General features: G+C 41.9%; 1 protein-coding gene across 1 annotated transcript in view; it reads right to left on the bottom strand.

The window, feature by feature from the left end:
* Positions 1-4,715: 4,715 nt before the first annotated feature.
* Positions 4,716-19,213, bottom strand: part of DELE1 (DAP3 binding cell death enhancer 1) — a 29,090-nt gene continuing 14,592 nt past the window's right edge. Inside the window, exons 3-12 of the mRNA XM_075210010.1 lie at positions 17,734-17,857; positions 14,986-15,127; positions 12,730-12,888; positions 12,559-12,647; positions 12,140-12,242; positions 11,339-11,484; positions 10,737-10,883; positions 9,631-9,723; positions 7,592-7,751; positions 4,716-6,874 (exon numbers count right to left, since the gene is read on the bottom strand). Coding sequence (XP_075066111.1) covers positions 6,624-6,874; positions 7,592-7,751; positions 9,631-9,723; positions 10,737-10,883; positions 11,339-11,484; positions 12,140-12,242; positions 12,559-12,647; positions 12,730-12,888; positions 14,986-15,127; positions 17,734-17,857 — 1,414 coding nt within the window. The 3' untranslated portion in view covers positions 4,716-6,623. The remainder of the gene's footprint in view (positions 6,875-7,591; positions 7,752-9,630; positions 9,724-10,736; positions 10,884-11,338; positions 11,485-12,139; positions 12,243-12,558; positions 12,648-12,729; positions 12,889-14,985; positions 15,128-17,733; positions 17,858-19,213) is intronic.

Genomic DNA, 19,213 nt, shown 5'->3' with positions numbered 1-19,213 from the left:
CATTTGTTTGACACTTAGGACCAGGAGATAGGAAGACATTCCAGGAGCAGAATATTTAGATTTGGCACAATCCGACTTTTGTTTTCTAACAATGGCTGATGCTGTCAATAACAAAAACAAGAAAAAATGCCTAAAACACATTAGCTTGTGGCAACAGATATGAAAAACAAGTAAATGAAGGGAAGAGGTAATGAGGATTGGCTTCCTGTTGGTTTGTGTCTTGTGGTTAATGGCTATCGGAAGAGCGTAGGTTGATATGTCCGGTGCGGGCTTCAAAACAAGAAGCAGAGTTGGTTGACATGTAGTATACACACTTCAGGAATGTCCGTCTTCCTTACTCCTCTAAAGAGAACTCAATCATTTAGAGGGTAGGAAGATTCTTTGTGGCCCCAGACTTATATTAAAAGGCCGGTAGCAACAAACCTTAAGATGTGTGTATTTAACCAAGCAGCAGGCCTACTCGTACAGAGGACTAGTTATCCCAGATCATTCAGCCTATACGCAGCCAGTTGATCCCATTTTTATAAGGTTTTCAAATGTTTCCATGGATTCCTGACTAGCCTGAGAAATCAATCTGCAATAACTAGTTGCCTCCAACCTCATTTCTTTTTTTAAATATCCTGCCATAACTAACACTATGAGCCTCATTTACAGTACGGAGCAAATCCATCTAAAAGATGGCAAAGCCATGTTGGCTGCAGGAAGAGCAAATTTATTAGGTGTGGACAGAGGTAGAGTTAGGAAGGGGCACATCATAGCATATTTCTAAACTAAAACTGCCCAGTATTTGCATGCTACCTGCCAAAGTAGACAGTACTTTTCCTTTATGCATTTGCACCCTTTTGCTTAGCAATGTGGTTTATCCCGGTGCAAATTTGCACCCTTGACTTGGATTTGCTCCTACCTTTAAATGAGTTGTAAATGTGCTATAATTAATTAATGTAAATGTAAGAAGACAGGTAGAGGAATATAGCAGAGTGGACATTTAGTCTGCACACTAAACACTGACAGCTTATAATGGAATCTGTTATTAAACATGCAAATGTTCCACCAAATAACCTTTACATTTTTTTATGTAACACCCAGTTCCATAACTTGTCAGTATTAGAGGGCCTGGGGCCCGGTAGCTGAGAGGAAGGGGAGGGAGGAGAAGATTGTGGGCAGAACCATTGTTCTCAGCCTACATTCCATCCAGAAATTCAGCTGTGTTCTGAAGGTGTCCACATGTTTGGGATTATATCCAGTTGTCCAGTTTAGAAGTCCAGCGGTCCTAATGCCAACTTTTACCACCCTACCAAATATTTTGTGAAGCACAGAGAGCTTGTGTTCACTCAATGTGGGTGTCAATTATTAGCCACAAGTTAGTATCCTGGAGGTGGGTAGATGTTCTCTGAGTGGACCCTTGGATTCACGTAGTGTTGCCATGCAGCTTGGCCTAAATTGCATGTGGTTTGCCCTGAACCTCATGTGGGTTTGCAAACCGCCACAAAATGGATTCGATTTCAGTTTTCAGACTCCAAACTGCAGAATAGTGAATCCTGCGGCCTGGCTCTGAAAACAGCGTCAGATGTGTGGTGTTTTGCAAACAACACACAAAACCACTTCTTAGTAAATCTCCTCCATTAGTGTTAGAGATATTGGGATATGTGAAAATCCTTACAACTGTTTTGAAGATCAACTGCCAATATCTTTGCGGCGATCTCTTTGCGATAGTGCCCCAGACCTGGTGGTGGATCTGGATCGTCTCATCCATGAGCCCTAACTGGTTCTGCAATGTTTGACTTACCTCACCAGTGGCAGTCATCCCAAAACACCAAGACCTGCACCATAAGATGACTAACAGTCCTAACCTATCTGCAAAACCCTGACCTCAGCAATCTCCCTTGCTAACATTTCCTATAAGGCAAATTTTAAATGAATGTTTTCAAAAGGAAGCGATTGCACACCCGATAACTGGAAGCTGGGATGAAAATGCATGTATTTAATAGACAACTTCAAATGAAGAAACTCTTCTAAAAGCGTCTTTTAATGTTTACTGAGGAAAACAAATTAACCAACGCTGATATGCTCATTATACCGTAATGAGATGAAAAGTGTGTAATGAGGTTTGTGACATTTATGCACTAGAAGTGTATTTTGCTTGCAGAGCGTTTTATATATAACATCTGCTCTGAGCTTCCATATTGTAATTTGCAGCATTTGTTAAAGTTGACATAGGACACGACTGCCAAGTTGTTGATAACTCTAATGTTGGACATTTCTTAGACATGACTTTTCTATTAAGGGGGATTTTCCATCATGTATGGGTGTTACAAACCCCCCCTTCACTCACACTAGTATATCGGTATGGGTAACTACAGTGGGACCAATGCAACTTGCTCACTGTTGTTCGTTTTATTATTTACTGTTAGTGGTGATCTAATTCAAAGTAAGAAGTTACTATAAGTTCCTGATTGGAAATCCTGTGTGATCATCCAATCAGGGGCCACCTGCCATTTCAACCATGTGTTTGCCCAGCAAAGTTCCTGACTGTTGGTAAACAGGACATGGCTGTAATGTAGCGGTTTTGTGCAAGCAGTGAGGGTCCAGAGTAAGGGACCTGCATGATGTACTATTGTGGTATTAGATAACCCCTCTGTGTTGTGTAATAAATGATGCGATAGGCCTTACACCTAAAGTCTCTGTACTTCAGCCTCCACGGATGTATATAGAGCATCGGCCATGCCAGCTGATTGGCAAATGATTGGTCAAATGTGTACAGGTAGAGAGCCCAGCATTACGTGCATTCTAGTGTCATGTACATATGTTCAACTCACTCAGACGTCAAGTACCCAGGATAGTAGCAAGGTTGACTAGCACTGCTAGACCTTACCCACTGGATTTCCCCCACTTAAACCAGGTATCCGAAGAAAGTAACACCCTATCACCTCCAACCAGCAGGTAGATTAGGGGTGGTTTCTCTGTATTATAAGCACCCTTAGTGCTTACTGTCCTGGGAGTGGAGTCATTTGTATGCTACCGCTGTGTTTTATATAATGTGAAACCCAAATACAGCCATATGCATGTTTATTACCTGTAGAAACAGGTATTTAGTCTGCAATAAAGAGATATGATAATATAATACTCAAGTTGACCCTTATTTTCGGTCATGTTTAATACATGCAGGCCACACAACTAATATACACCTAAGTGTATACACAATATACAGTTTAACTGAAGGGCTCTGCTTAGCCACCTGGTGGTCTTAAGTGGTACAAGCATGTGGACCGAACAATAGTGCAATATTGTTTGCAGCATTGATAAGTGCTGAATACCACCCATGGTACATTAATTAAGCAACTGCAGAGAACATACAAACTCCATATTCACTTCACATAACCGACTGATCCTTACTGTTTGCAGTAAACCAAGCACCTTTTTAGATTAACAAATTTATCTGGTTATTTTATTTTCACTGCATTTTCTATAACTATTTGCAAATTACTAATTGCCCAGTTTATCATAATTTTTTAACCTAACATACAAATTGTGATTAAATTCACACTGCAACCATGTTATATACCCTATGAGGTTAGCTTTACCTCCTGTAATAACTGCAACCGTGTTCATTAAATTTCCCAATATCTAAGCTCATTGGAGACAGCTAAACACACCATTCCCCCTTGCTAGGTTTTCTTTCCGGCCCCGTTACCCAAACCCTCATTTCTGCCTTACACAATGTATTTACAACTTTATCCATAATTACGAGTGCTGAATCTGAAATTACTTTCCTAAAATGAATAGAAACAAAAAAATGCAAGTTTCCTTATCGTAAAAAAGAAGTCTGGAAATTAAAGACAAATGTATACTGTTCCATGAACCAGCTACTAGTTATTAAAACTGCATCCACATCCTCAAACCCCTCCCATATCTCTCTTACATACAAGTATCCTAGGTGAAAATGGCTTTGAATGCATTGTACTGTGTTATCTGCTGGAAGTGACCTGGGGGTAAATGTATGACCCTCCGATTTTTTCAACTCGGCGGAAATCGGCGACTTTGCAGTGAAAATTTAAAGTGGCGATGGCTTGTAAAGGCAAACTTGCCTTTACAAGCCATCGCCGCTTTAAATTTTACCTGCAAAGTCGCCGATTTCCGGCGAGTTGAAAAAAATCGGAGGGTCATACATTTACCCCCTGGACTCTTGGCTGAGAGGCTGAACAGGTGGATCTTGTACAATTCGGTCGCCTATGTTTGTATTCATATTGGCCATTGATCCTGGTTAACACCTGCAGCAAGATCAGTATGTGTGTGACCAGTTTTATATAGAAGGATGTTTGAGTCCAGCATACAATGAAGTACCTTCATACGATGAAATACCATGACACTGGGATGCAGGCTTAAATGTTTTGATCAAAATATGAACCAATACCTCATGTTTTCATTTAGCCAGATACACATAGATATGCAGTGTAAAAGAGAAGTGGGTACAAGTGTCTTTTTGTTTTGTATACATATATGGCATTTATATTGCCAATCAGCTGTTACAATGTATAATATAATTTAGTCTATATACAGTATAGTGTTCAGTTATCATGGTTCAAAGTGTCTTAAAGTCACTATTGAAAGACACAGGTACATAAGATTGGTAAATTATATTAGAAAACAGTCACATACCCATGTATTTAAAAAGGCAAACAAATCATAATTACTAAAATAACACAAAAACGCAGAAACATGATGTGTCAATGTTTAATAAAGCTTATTACAGTTCATATATTGTCTTACATTGTATTTGTTTAACACCATCCCGCACAGCTTGTCATCTGCATAATTTCTTTGGACACTTTTTATAAAGTTGCAGAGAGCAATCCTTCCTATATATTCATAATTGTACACATAAAAGAAACCGCATAAACAACAGTCATTGGTATGTATCTGTTCTCCAATTAACAATACCAAAAAGAAACGTGTTACAGATCAGTAGAAAACACTTCATTTAAAAACATTCAGAGGATGTTTGCAATGGATTGCTGCCAGTAAGTGCCATCGATAAGTGCTATCAATGTTAAACCAGTCATATCAAAATATATATGAATGGCGCTTACATTTGTGCGTAATAAGTATTTTACCCTTGTATAACATTGAGACTGTGTAAAGAGAACGCAACCATTTCTTTTTTTTAGATTGAAATTTCTAATAAAATGAATGCAAATGACCAACTCTTCTGCTGCCTTAGGGTAGAAAAATAATCAAATACAATAAAGATAGGTATAAAGTAATATTAAACATATCTAATTATGTGGAGATTTCAGCTGACCTGTATGACAGGTCTGACATAAGATAGTAGTCTGAACTCTCATTCCCACAAACCATGTTGGATGTTGCTGCTCTCTACTACAGTTATCAGTCAGTGCTGGGAGAGGTTACACGTTTATACCTTGTTCTCGACCATAATGCAACAGAAAATAAAACGATTTGCAAACATTCATAACCATTTTTCAGTAAGACGATATGACTAGAAAACAAAAAAACAGTGATCATATCCTTTAGAACAGGAATACACTGCTAATAGCTTATACTTGTATCTGTGTTATATGTGCTATGTATACGACACGGGGAGAATGAGAACATTCTGGGCCCGATTCATTAAAGAAAGTGAAGCAAAAAAAAAAATGAGTAACTTTGCATCTTGGCAAAACCATACTGCATTGGAGGGAGAAGGAAAATGTAAAATGTGAGGACAGATTTATATTTGGGGTAGGGCATGTCCTAGATCAACTTTAAATGTCAATGTAAAAATAAAGCTATGAAGTATTTGTGTGCTACATGAAAAAACAGCCAGTATTTTCCTTATGTGCAAAATAATAAGATAATTTTCACCCCTTGTATTATAACATGGTTTTACCAAGGTTCAAAGTTACTCCTTTTTTTTTTTGCTTTAATATCCTTAATGAATAAGGCCCTCTGTTTACATTTCTCCATATTTATTATGTTCATAAAAAATTACCACCAAGGAAATCCTTATCAATCAGGAACTGTGACTTTTCATAGAACCTGTATCACATAGTACTAAGAGGATGAAATACTTGGCCATGCGTTGGTGTTTGTAAGGAAAATATTCCACATACTCATGAATTGGCCGCTTGACGTATATCAGCATCGCTGCCAGTTAATGGTTTGGCAGCTATATTCTAGTTGATCAACATAGTCATTCTGGGTGTGGTCCAATGCAGCATATTGTATTCATTTGGACTCAGTTAAACTGACCCTTACCATTTAAATTTTGCAGTTACTGTTGGAAGAGGTGCAGAATTAAGGCACACGAAGCACACAACTTGTCCATTAGGTCTGGCATACAGTCTACTTCCTCCGTACTTTGACATAGCCCCCTAGTGGGAACTTGCTGCAAATGCATATCTCTGGAGGGCTTAGTGCGTCAAGGCTGTAATTTAGAAGCAGGAAGCCAAAAGGGCAGTGGTTTGTGTGAGCAGGCAGGATTTGCATCCTCGTGTGTAATACCACTGAGACACTTCATAGAGATTACAATATTAAAAGTAGACCTAGAGCACTGAATGTACAAGGATTTAACTTATCTGTCCTCTCTGTGCGACATTAAGTGCTTATGCATGAGACAGTGATGTTCATCCAACTCCAATAGCTCTTAGCGAGGCCATTGGAGGTGCCATGCCTGTCACATGAACAGGAGCCAGAAAGTAGCTGCCACTATCTGCAGGGGACATGATTAACAAGTCCCCAGTGCTCAGCGAGTGAGGTAGGCCCAGGCTGTTTGTGGTGTTGGGCTTTGTCCAGATGTTTATTCGCTCCAAAACAGGAAGGCAGGGGCTGGAAGCTGCTGCTCGAAGACTGGCCAGGGGAGAACTAGAACCAAGTCCTGTGAAGGAAACACATTAATAACTTCAATCTACAGCAGACAACAATGGCTTAGAAGGAAAGGAAGCAGTGTGGAATACCAGAGCAACAGGAAGAGCCTGGAGGGAGAGAGACGCAGATAGAGGTCTTTAAACAAGTTCCATCATCTTATATATAGCGACATAAAACCCATGCCGAGCTCCCTAGATAAGATGAGCCTGGAGCCAGCATTAATGTACTGCATCATATACAGATAGCAGACACAGCTCCATCCATTTACAAGCTATACTGGTACACAGCATGCATCATGAAGCATATTTCTGGCTCACTCTACTGGCTGCATACATCATGAACAAAACTTTAGGGCAGGGTTTCCCAAACCCAGTCCTCAGGGCTCCCCAACAGTGCAGGTTTTCTGGATCACATGTGACATAATTAGGACCACCTGTGGATCTGTTACAATGTGTCAGTCAGTAATGATTACACCTGTGCTCCAGCAAGGAGACATGGAAAACCTGCACTGTTGAAGAGCGCTGAGGACTGGGTTTGGGAAACCCTGCTTTAGGGGAAAGAGTTACATTTTATACCTTAAACGGGGTGGCCGAGTGAAACGTCTGTTCCACTAAATAACTGTCTCTACTACGTACAGCCAATAGGATCACTATAAAAGGTTTCAATAATCAAGTGCCCCCATACGTGATTAAGCAGTGGCTTTCCAGCCACAAATATACGTCCTCACCTTCTGCTTGATGTGTCTGCATCGCCAGTACTTTCTGCTGAGCTTGGCCATGCCCAGATTTTGCAGCTCGTTCATAATGTTTCACTGCCTCCTGTCTGCTGGCAGGTACCCCAAATCCTCTTTCATAGCACACTCCAAGATTATACCGGCTCTGCACATCCTGAACAGAGGAAAAAACTCATTAATAAGATGTTATTCTTAATGCAAACGTGTTCTAATTTCCTGTATTTACTGCTGTATAATCTCAGCTTATTGTTCCATTATTTCTTTGTTTTGCTGAACTGTAAACCTACACAACACCATAGATATGTTTATATGAAGTTATCCTCTGCAGCAATACTTACAATATTCACTTTGTTAAAACGTTTATTTAATATTAGAAATTAAAAACATTTTGTATTACTCAGTTATATAACTACCTGAGCTATCCCAAGAGCGAACACTTGTATAAACCCCTCCCACTAAATGGAACCTGCCCCCTCCCAGTGTAGCAAACAGGGATCCCCAACTTATCAGAAGTCAGATCAGATGACTCTATCCATCCAGTCTCTTCAATTGAGGGCCACAGAACTGAACAGGACTTTATGGATTGTAATATACGGCGTGAGCAGGACATGTGTTCTGGCTTCTAGGTACAGACAAGGGGTGTTCAAAATAGGATTAGGGAACCCTCTTACTGTCACACTTCTATTAAAGAGGGAGAAATGTGGACAAGATTTTTTTAACATATGTTGAGCTTATGATCAGGTTTTTTAGTCTGTGTATTACAGGTATGGCTGTGATCTAGGACATTAGCAAAATGAGAAAAGATAAAAAAAAAGTAAAGTAAAATAAATAAGTAAATAATTACTGCTGCTTGGTATGCATATATAAACATTATCACTAAGTGCCTTTTCCTACAGTCAATACAAGCAGCACAGTCAAACAATTTAATGATGAGGTAGATGAGCAAGTACGTGTGTCACTTTTAGATGTAATTTAGTATATTGTAGGTATGGTACTCCAAAATTATGTGAAAACCCCTCATAACATACATATATGTCTGGATAAATTGATCCACAAGTTAGGAGCTAGCAATTTTGTAATAAATAATTGTCAATGCGCACTCTGTGTTATTCTGTGTGTGGAGATGCACAATGAAAGGTAACATATCTAATAAGGGCTAGCCTAAAATGACCCATTATGTTATGATTAAATTACCAGCATATTATACCAGCCAGTACCCCCCTGCGGCCTCCCCAACAGCGCGTTGCTCCTGCCTGCGGCCTCCCCAACAGCACGCCGCACCTGCCTTCCTGCGGCCTCCCCAACAGCGCGCCGCTCCTGCCCGCGGCCTCCCCAACAGCGTGCCGCACCTGCCTGCCTGCGGCCTCCCCAACAGCGTGCCGCACCTGCCTTCCTGCGGCCTCCCCAACAGCGCGCCGCTCCTGCCCGCGGCCTCCCCAACAGCGCGTTGCTCCTGCCTGCGGCCTCCCCAACAGCACGCCGCACCTGCCTTCCTGCGGCCTCCCCAACAGCGCGCCGCTCCTGCCCGCGGCCTCCCCAACAGCGTGCCGCACCTGCCTGCCTGCGGCCTCCCCAACAGCGTGCCGCACCTGCCTGCCTGCGGCCTCCCCAACAGCGTGCCGCACCTGCCTGCCTGCGGCCTCCCCAACAGCGTGCCGCACCTGCCTTCCTGCGGCCTCCCCAACAGCGTGCCGCACCTGCCTTCCTGCGGCCTCCCCAACAGCACGCCGCACCTGCCTGCCTGCGGCCTCCTAAATAGCAAACGTCTACCTCCTCCCTCCTTTGCTGGGATCCATTACAACAGATTCCCTGCAGTTAACACACTAGGGTAATGTTGCACATAGGAGTTCTGTTACAGCAGACAGATTCTCTCTCTCTTTAACATAGTGAAGTGCTGGTATGGCCTTGACTTCAGTAATAGCCCAGTGTGTCACCAAGGGTTCCAGAACAAGAGCTCAACACTGGTCCAGGAATATGTCTACACAATCAAAAGCATTGTCAGTGTTGTGTAATAGATACAAACTATTACTTACTCCATTTTCAGCTGCCATCCAAAAGTATCTCACTGCTTTCTGAGGATCGAAATGGGATTCTTTACTATAGTAGACTCCCAAATAGGCTTGAGCCTGCAAACGAAAATCCATATTGATCATATTTTTATCCCATTCATCGGGTTTTCCAAATCCTGCATACTGGGTTTTAAACGTATATTGTTATATACCCACAGTCCAAAAACATACTGGAAGGTTAATTGGCTGCTGACAAAAATGGACCCTATTGTGTCTGGCAGGGAATTTATATTGTAAGCCCCAAGGGTCGGGACTGATGTGAATGCTTTAATATTTTCTGGTGGCACTATATAAACGTTAATTGCAAGTGCTGTATTCCCCAGTACAGATGTGGGAAAGGACAAATTAGGCAGAAGAGCATGAGAACGTGTATGGCAGAGTTAGTAATTTAGGGGGGATTTATGAACACCGTCTTGGGCAGTCTCAGTTTTATATGCTGCCTTATTTCCTATAGTTATATGCTGTCTGCACATGGAAACTTTCCAGGAAAACAATTGTCTACTCAGTAACTTGCAGAAATGTTGTAGCTGTCACTCTACATTCAATACAATGTAGAGTGTGACAGAACTTCACACTACTGGGCGAATATCAGAACACTTTTTTTTTTTTGTAACTGATAATTTTAGCGGACATCAATTCAATAAAATACTCGGAATCACAAGGTTTCTTGATTTCACCCACAAAATGACTGGCTGCACTGTCTGGCATCAACAGGTGAACATTGAAAGGGGTTTTTTACTTTGGACAACCCATTCTTCATGAAATATTACCCCAACCTCTAAATAACGAGGAGAGGGATACCCTTAAGAAACAAAAATGTATGAAGACGAGAATTAACTAGCGCTGTGGCTCTCAGTGCGGTCCATAGCTCTGCATTAGAGCTCTATTGAAAAGCTATAGATGGGGTGTAATACTCTTGTTTCTGTTGCTACAATAAAAGTTACCGTGATCCAGCTTAAGGTAAGAGTGAAGGTGATAAGACTTCCTGTACTATTAATAGTAGTGGTATGTTGGTTTGGAGCCTGCTGGAATGGCTTTACAGTGTATCGACATACTCTTCCACCACCCACCTCTTTCAGCCCAGCTTGGGCGGCTTCTTGAAGCATTTGGACTGCTGACTGGGTGTCCTCCGGCTTGGACATAAGCAGATGGCGGGCATAGCGATACTTGGCTTGCTGATGCCCACCTTTGGCTGCCAAGAAATAGTACTCTGCAGCCTGCAGGAAAGACGATAAAAAGTTAGCGCTATGCACAATAATCTGTTACTAACTCAAGTCATTAAATCCCTGCAACATATCCAGCAAAGCAGCAGGTACTCAGTTGGACTAGATTGCAATAAATCAGTATACATGTTTCAAAAAATAACCACTAAAGCATCTTTCCAAATGAATAGGAATCCTGCTGTCCCTGATGCAGCTTCAATTATTTTTACAGGTAGGAATCAAACCCTGTATTCTTAATTGATACATATATGCCATATAACTGTTACCTATGCCATCATCATCAGTAAATAATACTAATAATAGCACTGGCTCCTTGTGACATTGTAGGCTGAATAGTCATTATTATTTTTCAGCCCACAAAATAGCTGCCGGTACTGTGTGTAGTTGACAGGTGCTCTATAAAGTGCATCCAAGGTGTTGGCAACGCTCACATGAAAACAGCCACATACTTTTGTCATGTCTTTGGTGACGCCTCTTCCCTTCTCGTAGCACACGGCCGTGTTGTACTGGGCCTTGCTGTAGCCACTCTCCGCAGACTCTCGGAAGAAGCGGAAAGCAGTTCTGTGATCCGCACTGTCCCTGGTACTGATGATACCTTGACAAATTGATAACAAAACAGTCACTGTCTGATCTCGGAGACCAGCAAAATATACCATGTCATTGTATGGCACGAAGCATGATTGTAGGAATAAGCAGCGTTAGTGTACTTATGGTAAACAACTGTAACTGATTGTGGTGAAGGCGAGTGTGGATGGAAGTTTTAAATAGCAGGTACTGAATAGCAAACACAGGTAGAGAGAAGCACAATTGCCTCATTCAATTTCCAATTTCTAGAATTTGGGTTGAGCTAAATAATTTAATTCACACCAAAGCCGAGATTTATTCAATTACCCCTTATTGTCTCGCCACTCTGCTTTAATTGCCCTGCCCTTCCTCCGTTGCTTTATACACCTCTATGGAATGACACAGGACAGCTGCTTATACCAGAAAAAAAAATAAAAAATAAACCTAAAACTGTGGCAATATCAAGGTGTCACTTGGGCAAATTGTGGCTCCCCAGTTGTTGACAGATTTATCCAAACCAACCACCTCTACGGAAGACTAGACATCTATAGGTTTGAATTATTAATAAAGATTCTACAAGGAAGTAGTGGGCAAAATGCTTCCACTGACAAAGAAATAGAGTCCACATGAGAGACTTAAATTATATGTTTTTCAACTAACATACTAGGATGAGGGCTAATATGTACCAAATATGTTCAACACTGTAGGTAAGCTGGTCTCCGTTACATCCACCAGTCGAGAGGCAGCATCCTGCAGAGTCTCTCCAATTTCTTCTTTTGGTTCCAGCAGCTGAAACACAAGTGAGCACAACCCTATGTTATAACGTGCTTATTCTTGAATGCATGTATCCATTCCTCTTTTTTGAGGGCTGCTTACTAGGTAATATAAGCTAGAGGAAAATATGGCCAGAAATTCACCTAAATGAAAGAATGCAGTTGCGTATTGCTGTGTCAATTCACTGTGACTCTTACTATATTATACTTTTGCAGGACTTGTTAACTAATCCTTAAATATTCAAACACACATGCATACATGAGGAGCTGATTCACGGGTCATGCCATGTCCATTTTATGCTAGGATCATGTTATAATTTCTGCATTGTTACCGATTGAGTAGGGCTTGATGCGTTCTCTGCACTGTTGTCCGATTCATAAGAAGAGCCAATATCAGAAGTGTCACCGATCTGTAACTCCCCTGCAGCAGACAAGGTAAGAATCAACCAGCTGGACAGCGGAGATTTTGTAGTGGTTGTAATTAAATGACAATCTCAGTTTACCTTTTTCGGCTAGATGAAGCGAGTCACTTCCACTAGAGGGTGCTGAAGAGGAGTTCTCAAGAGACACATCTGTATCCTGCAGAGCAGCTTCACCTTGCAGTAGAATATCATTCCAGGTACAAGGCTGGACACCTTTTGGCACAACATGACTCCTCACAACTGTAACCAATTAAGACACATAAACAAATACTATTTGAGTACAAATTCTGGAATTTGTTAAAAAAAACAAAAAAAACGAATATTTATTTAGTTTATCATATAAAAAAAGATGACAGGTCTTAGCAAGGGGCCACTAGTCCAGTCCCTGCTCTCTATTTCTCCACTTTCCTACTGGATCCCCATTTCCCCCATACAATGACTCTTTTTTTTTTTGTTTTCCCTACATTACTTTATTTTTTTTTCTTTTGTGTGTGGGGATCATGTACTACCTAACTACTTTAAAGTGAGCCTGCCCCCAACACACAGACATGTAGTTAGCTAAACAAATAAGAGTGGAGTCAATCAATCCACCTGTAACATCGGTGAGAATGCAGTCTATCCATTTCACAGGGAACCAGTGACATCACTCAGCCTATCCATTCACTAGGGACCAGTGACATCACTCAGCCTATCCATTCACTAGGGACCAGTGACATCACTCAGCCTATCCATTCACTAGGGACCAGTGACATCATTCAGCCTATCCATTCACTAGGGACCAGTGACATCACTCAGCCTATCCATTCACTAGGGACCAGTGACATCACTCAGCCTATCCATTCACTAGGGACCAGTGACATCACTCAGCCTATCCATTCACTAGGGACCAGTGACATCACTCAGCCTATCCATTCACTAGGGACCAGTGACATCACTCAGCCTATCCATTCACTAGGGACCAGTGACATCACTCAGCCTATCCATTCACTAGGGACCAGTGACATCACTGAGCCTATCCATTCACTAGGGACCAGTGACATCACTGAGCCTATCCATTCACTAGGGACCAGTGACATCACTCAGCCTATCCATTCACTAGGGACCAGTGACATCACTCAGCCTATCCATTCACTAGGGACCAGTGACATCACTCAGCCTATCCATTCACTAGGGACCAGTGACATCACTCAGCCTATCCATTCACTAGGGACCAGTGACATCACTCAGCCTATCCATTCACTAGGGACCAGTGACATCACTCAGCCTATCCATTCACTAGGGACCAGTGACATCACTCAGCCTATCCATTTACTAGGGACCAGTGACATCACTCAGCCTATCCATTTACTAGGGACCAGTGACATCACTCAGCCTATCCATTTACTAGGGACCAGTGACATCACTCAGCCTATCCATTCACTAGGGACCAGTGACATCACTGAGGAACTTTACTGATACTTGTCAAAAAAAATATTGAACTGATCTGCATGCATATTGGTTTCCCCTCCAAATTGGCTGCCTTCATTGTCATTAAGACAAAGGGCAATCTAAAGTTTTACACAGTAGTTATGTTGTTACCCCCCTTTTCTTGAGAACTGCATTTGTGCCATTACTATACAAAATTAAGCATTTTATTTTTGCTTATTTGGTTTTAAAATGCTAAAATTCCAATAAAATGTAGTACTCTTCAGTACCACCTCTGCGCCGATGACATTCAACTCTACATTTTTTCTTTCCACCCCCTCCTCGCTTGTGTCTGACTGCATTTCCGCCATCTCCATTCACACACCTGCATGTTGCCTGCTTTCAGCCAATGACCGTCGCCTCTCCCCTGCACTGATCACCTCATCCCACACTAGAGTTCAAGACTTCTCTCATGATACCCCCCCTTCACTGGAACGATCTCCCTCGCTCCATCCGTCTGTCCGTCCCTAATCTGAGCAATTTCAAACGGGCTCTCAAAACCCATCTCTTAATCAAATCCTACCAGCTATCCACCTAAACTTCTCCAGCCTTGTTCTCCTCACCTCCCTCTTCCCTGTGTCCTCTTGCACCTGATTCCCTCCACTGTCTCCTCTTGTGCCTGCTTTCCGTTTCTCCTCCCTTTAGTATCTAAGCTCCTACAAGGGCCCTCTTCTCTTCTGTCTCAATTCCATTTCTTCTTCTCAGATGTCACTGTACTTGCTGTGCTTGGAGCTTTTGGAGTCTTGCTTCTACTTGTTTTGCTCTGTCTTACCCTGTATTGTTTCGGTCTACTGTTTTTTTTTGTATTTGTACAGCGCTGTGGAAACTTGTGACGCCATATAAAAAATAATAATTTATTATAATAATACTTACAGAGATTGTTGCACTGGGAGAGAGACGAGAATATCTGTCTTAAATAAGTGCTTCTGGGGCATCTGTCTTCCTGGGAGGTACCAGTAGGGCAATGGAACGACACCTGCCGAGCCAAATGCAGGAAAAACACAGCCGCTGCTCCCTGCGTAACCAGTAGAGAGTGGTAATTACATAAATGTACATATCTATTATATATAGTATTATATAATACTGGATGTAAAATTACCTAAACAACAGCGTGCTTCAGCATCACCTATGAAAGATGTTCTTCACTTAATAACTTGTAAGTAGTTATAGAAATATAAAAAAAACAAGTCTGCCTGCCTGACAGTGCTGAGAGATGCAGGTACCAGAATCCTATGGGTAGAGTATAAAAGTCCCATGTACTCCTGCATAGACATAGCAAGATACTGTCACAGCCAGACAGTACGACTAACAGTAGGAACTGAAAATCACTGCTGTGGGTGTGAGGGTCTGCTCCATTTGCTATATATAAAACACAAATCTTCACTTTACCCTCCCCTCCTCCGGAACAGCCAATTTCATCCTACCTCCAATCATGTCTCAGAGGCTAAAGTGTGTACAACTGGATAGCTATAAAACAGAGTGAAAAGCATGGGTAATCTAAAGCTGGGTGCACACTACAGAAAATTACTGCACACACGATTTCCGTAATGATTTTACCAACAACTAAAAGTCCCGATGAGACTGCAGACTTATGTGTACACACCTACACAGTTTACCTTCAGATCTGTGCTCTTCGTCTCTCATAACCATCTGCTGAATAGATCGTGACTCTGCAAAGTCTACAGAGATCTGCCTACACTGTTGGTCGTGAGTGCGTACACACTTCCACATTTGCCCGACATCGTTCCATCGTTTATAGTGAGTTTTAGGAAGTTTAGAAAATCAAACGATACGATGAGCTTTGGCACTATAAATCATGATCGTGGGAGCGTACACACTAATGCAATATCTAACCATATGATCGTTTATCGTGTGATTCTGTACAATAAATGGTTGAAATTACTGTAGTGTGTACCCAGGTTAAGGCTAAAAATAAAATATTTCATGTTAGATGCAATATATTTATGATTCAAAGTGTATCTACACCCCACAACCTTTGCAATGCTTTCTGATTGAGGGGTGAAATAGGGGGTGTTAAGGCCAAAAATAACTTTCAGACCAGATAATAGATTTATATAACTTCTATGGTTGACTTAAAACGATAACAAGGGGTATTTTTGCATGGGAATTGTGTCTTACATTTAACTAGAATCAGAGCCCAGAGTTCTCAGTAGTGCAGAGTATGTCAGGAGACGAGTGAGCTGACCACTGCTGTAATTGTGTTTGTGAGCACAGCGGTAGTATCATAGTGTGACGAGGGGAATGGAGGCAAATGAGCTGTGAGAGTTAAATAGTGGAAGGAGCAGGGCCTCCAACAGCACAAAGTAGTGATTTAAAACTCCTCCTGTCTCACGAATGCCAGAAGATTGTGGTGTTAATCTCACCTCTATATGAAACAAGGTTATACATTCAACATGTTATACACATCGTCATGTTTACAACATGTATGGCTTGTTCACACTTGTAAGCAAAGTAGATTGTAAAACATTGACTATAATGCAGCAATAGCGATCACAGATGTTTTCACCAGATCACCCATATACCTCTGCTAGTATATGTTCTAGTGTGGTATGTGTTACCCCATAATCATGATAATGGACAAGGTGGTTCTAACGTGGGCATCACAAGACTACTGAACCCCTGTATTTTCCATGTGAATTCCAGGCTTGGCAAAAGATTTTCTAGAGTGTGAACATAATTTATATATAATCATTTATAAAGGGAATCCAAACAAACAAGCATTCATTGTAAGCAAGCAATCTACTCCTGCCAAAGAACAGTAGTCTTATTTGTTTTTAAGAAACTGCCTTGGGACCTCCAAACAATCAGCTTATGTTGGTATTTCAGAGAGAAAATATGAGTGAGATTTATAAAACACAGATATGTATAGCAAAAAAGGTGCTGTAACACATTACAGCAAGAATGACGTTCTCCTAATACATCTTAGAAAAAGAAAACCTTGCATAGGTATGATTTCACCACCTTTATCGCGCACCAGTTTTCATTTATTTCCCCCATATTAGTTATATTACACACTAGATTGGTGCAGTAAAATATTTAATAAGAAGGAATACATATAGGTTCTAAATACATATTCACGCAGACAATATAAAAGCCTTAGAGGACTCTATCCAAGCCTGGCCCATCCGATGGACAATACTGTCATAGTAATACTCTGATATTGTCATATTCATGTTATGTCACCTTATTTTCTAGGGTTCTCACTATTACATGGACAGGTTACACTCGGTAATATTTGCTGGCAGCTGACACTCAAGTGAGAGGCAAAGAGTCCAGGTAAGGTTACCAGAGAAGCTACTGGATGTACATTGAGCAAGAGACCAGACTGTGGCCAACGTAAGAAACGACACTAAAACGGCACCTGACACTATGGGGCATATTCAATTACGATTCGCGGCCGCACGGGTCCCGGTACCGCAACATAGTGGATTTATATGCGCACCACTATGGGGTGCACACAGAAATCCGCGATATTGCGGTACCGTAACAACACTTTATATGCGCAGAAGCGCGTAATCGCGGCTGCGAATCGTAATTGAATATGCCCCTATGTGCAGTCTCTCATCTACTAATAATAACAGTATTGCCATATTCTCTTACCAATCCAACAGCATCCAGCATGGTGTACTGTGGAACCTGTCCTGTGCAGAACTGAAAAGTCCCTCTTTTCTTCTGTTGCTGTCCATTCTGACCGCTTTCCGGGCCCGATGATTGGGAGCTGTAACTGAAAGATAGGAATGTTTGTGTTGACACTTATGTGATAAATATTAGGAATAATATAGGAGCACACAAAGGTGGCTTACAGCAGATATACGCAGCTATACCATGTTACATAGTGCAAATGAAATATACCCTTCTGCAAGCAGTCTGAACTGTACTTACCAACTTTCTGCACTTAAACATTGGCCTACTGCCACTCTGTTATCACACTCAGTCACTGGGTGGCTTACAGTGGTGTCCTCTTGTGTTTGTTTGTTTGTTTGTTTGTCTGTCCGATTATGCATTTGGACACCTCTGCACCGGCTGGGATGAAACCAACATGCGGTGGTCCAGTTGGATCCTGGCCAGGTGTTAGGGGGAGGGGTTAGGGTCCCAGGTGGACCTCCTGTTGCTCTACTTTGGGCAGAACAGGGATGCCTGTTCTGATCCTTCCACTGAATGGATTTGGACAAAAACATAGGGTGGTACATTGGATCCCAGAAGACATACTAGGGGGTTGAGGTCCTGGTCAGACCTCCTGTTGGTATACACTGGGCAGAACTTTGACCCTGTTCTGAGCCTTTCACTGGATGGATTTGGATGAAAACTTCACAGAGGGTTGGCAATTGGTCTGGGATGCCTAATGGTGTGTTTGTGGTCCCGGTTCGGACCTCTCATTGGTGTATGCTGGGCAGAACTTTAACACAGGGAGCTAGTTCTGGCCCTTCCACTGGATGGATTTGGATGACACCCTAGCTGCTAATTATTTTTAAAATGTAGACAGTTACCCATACTTACCAACTTTGGAATGATGATATCCGGGAGCCTGCGGGGGAGGTGGGCGTGATGGGGGGCGGGCCTCCAAAATGTGCATCATTTTGGACCCGCCCCTATGACATGATGCAACCGCGTCATTTGACAGCGGGGGGTGGGGCCAATTGTCGCGATTCACCTGGAATCGCTGCGTTTGGGACCTAATTCTACCCACTTCACTAGGAAGTAGGCAGATCCGGGAGATTGCCACAATCTCCCGGGAGTCCGCGAGACTCTCGCAAAATGCGGGAGTCTCCCGGACATTCCGGGAGAGTTGGCAAGTATGCAGTTACATCCAGCTCACTCATAACTTAATAACTTGAAGATATATATATTCACACACATTGTCCCGTCTCCACTATAAGTCCTAATATACAGGCATATTTTACTAACTCCTTTACAGTTTATAATAATTAACATAAAGACAGATACACAGGTCAGAAGAGCCTCATAAGAGATTCATTCCTTTGGAATAAATAAAAAATAATAAAAAAAAAAAAATACCTGAAATCTTTACAGCCAGCCATAAAAAGTTTCTCCCATGCCTGACATTTGTTCAGGGGCACTG

This window comes from Mixophyes fleayi, chromosome 4, assembly GCF_038048845.1.
Source record: "Mixophyes fleayi isolate aMixFle1 chromosome 4, aMixFle1.hap1, whole genome shotgun sequence".
NCBI lineage: Eukaryota > Metazoa > Chordata > Amphibia > Anura > Limnodynastidae > Mixophyes > Mixophyes fleayi.
This window is presented reverse-complemented; position numbering and strand designations above follow the sequence as displayed.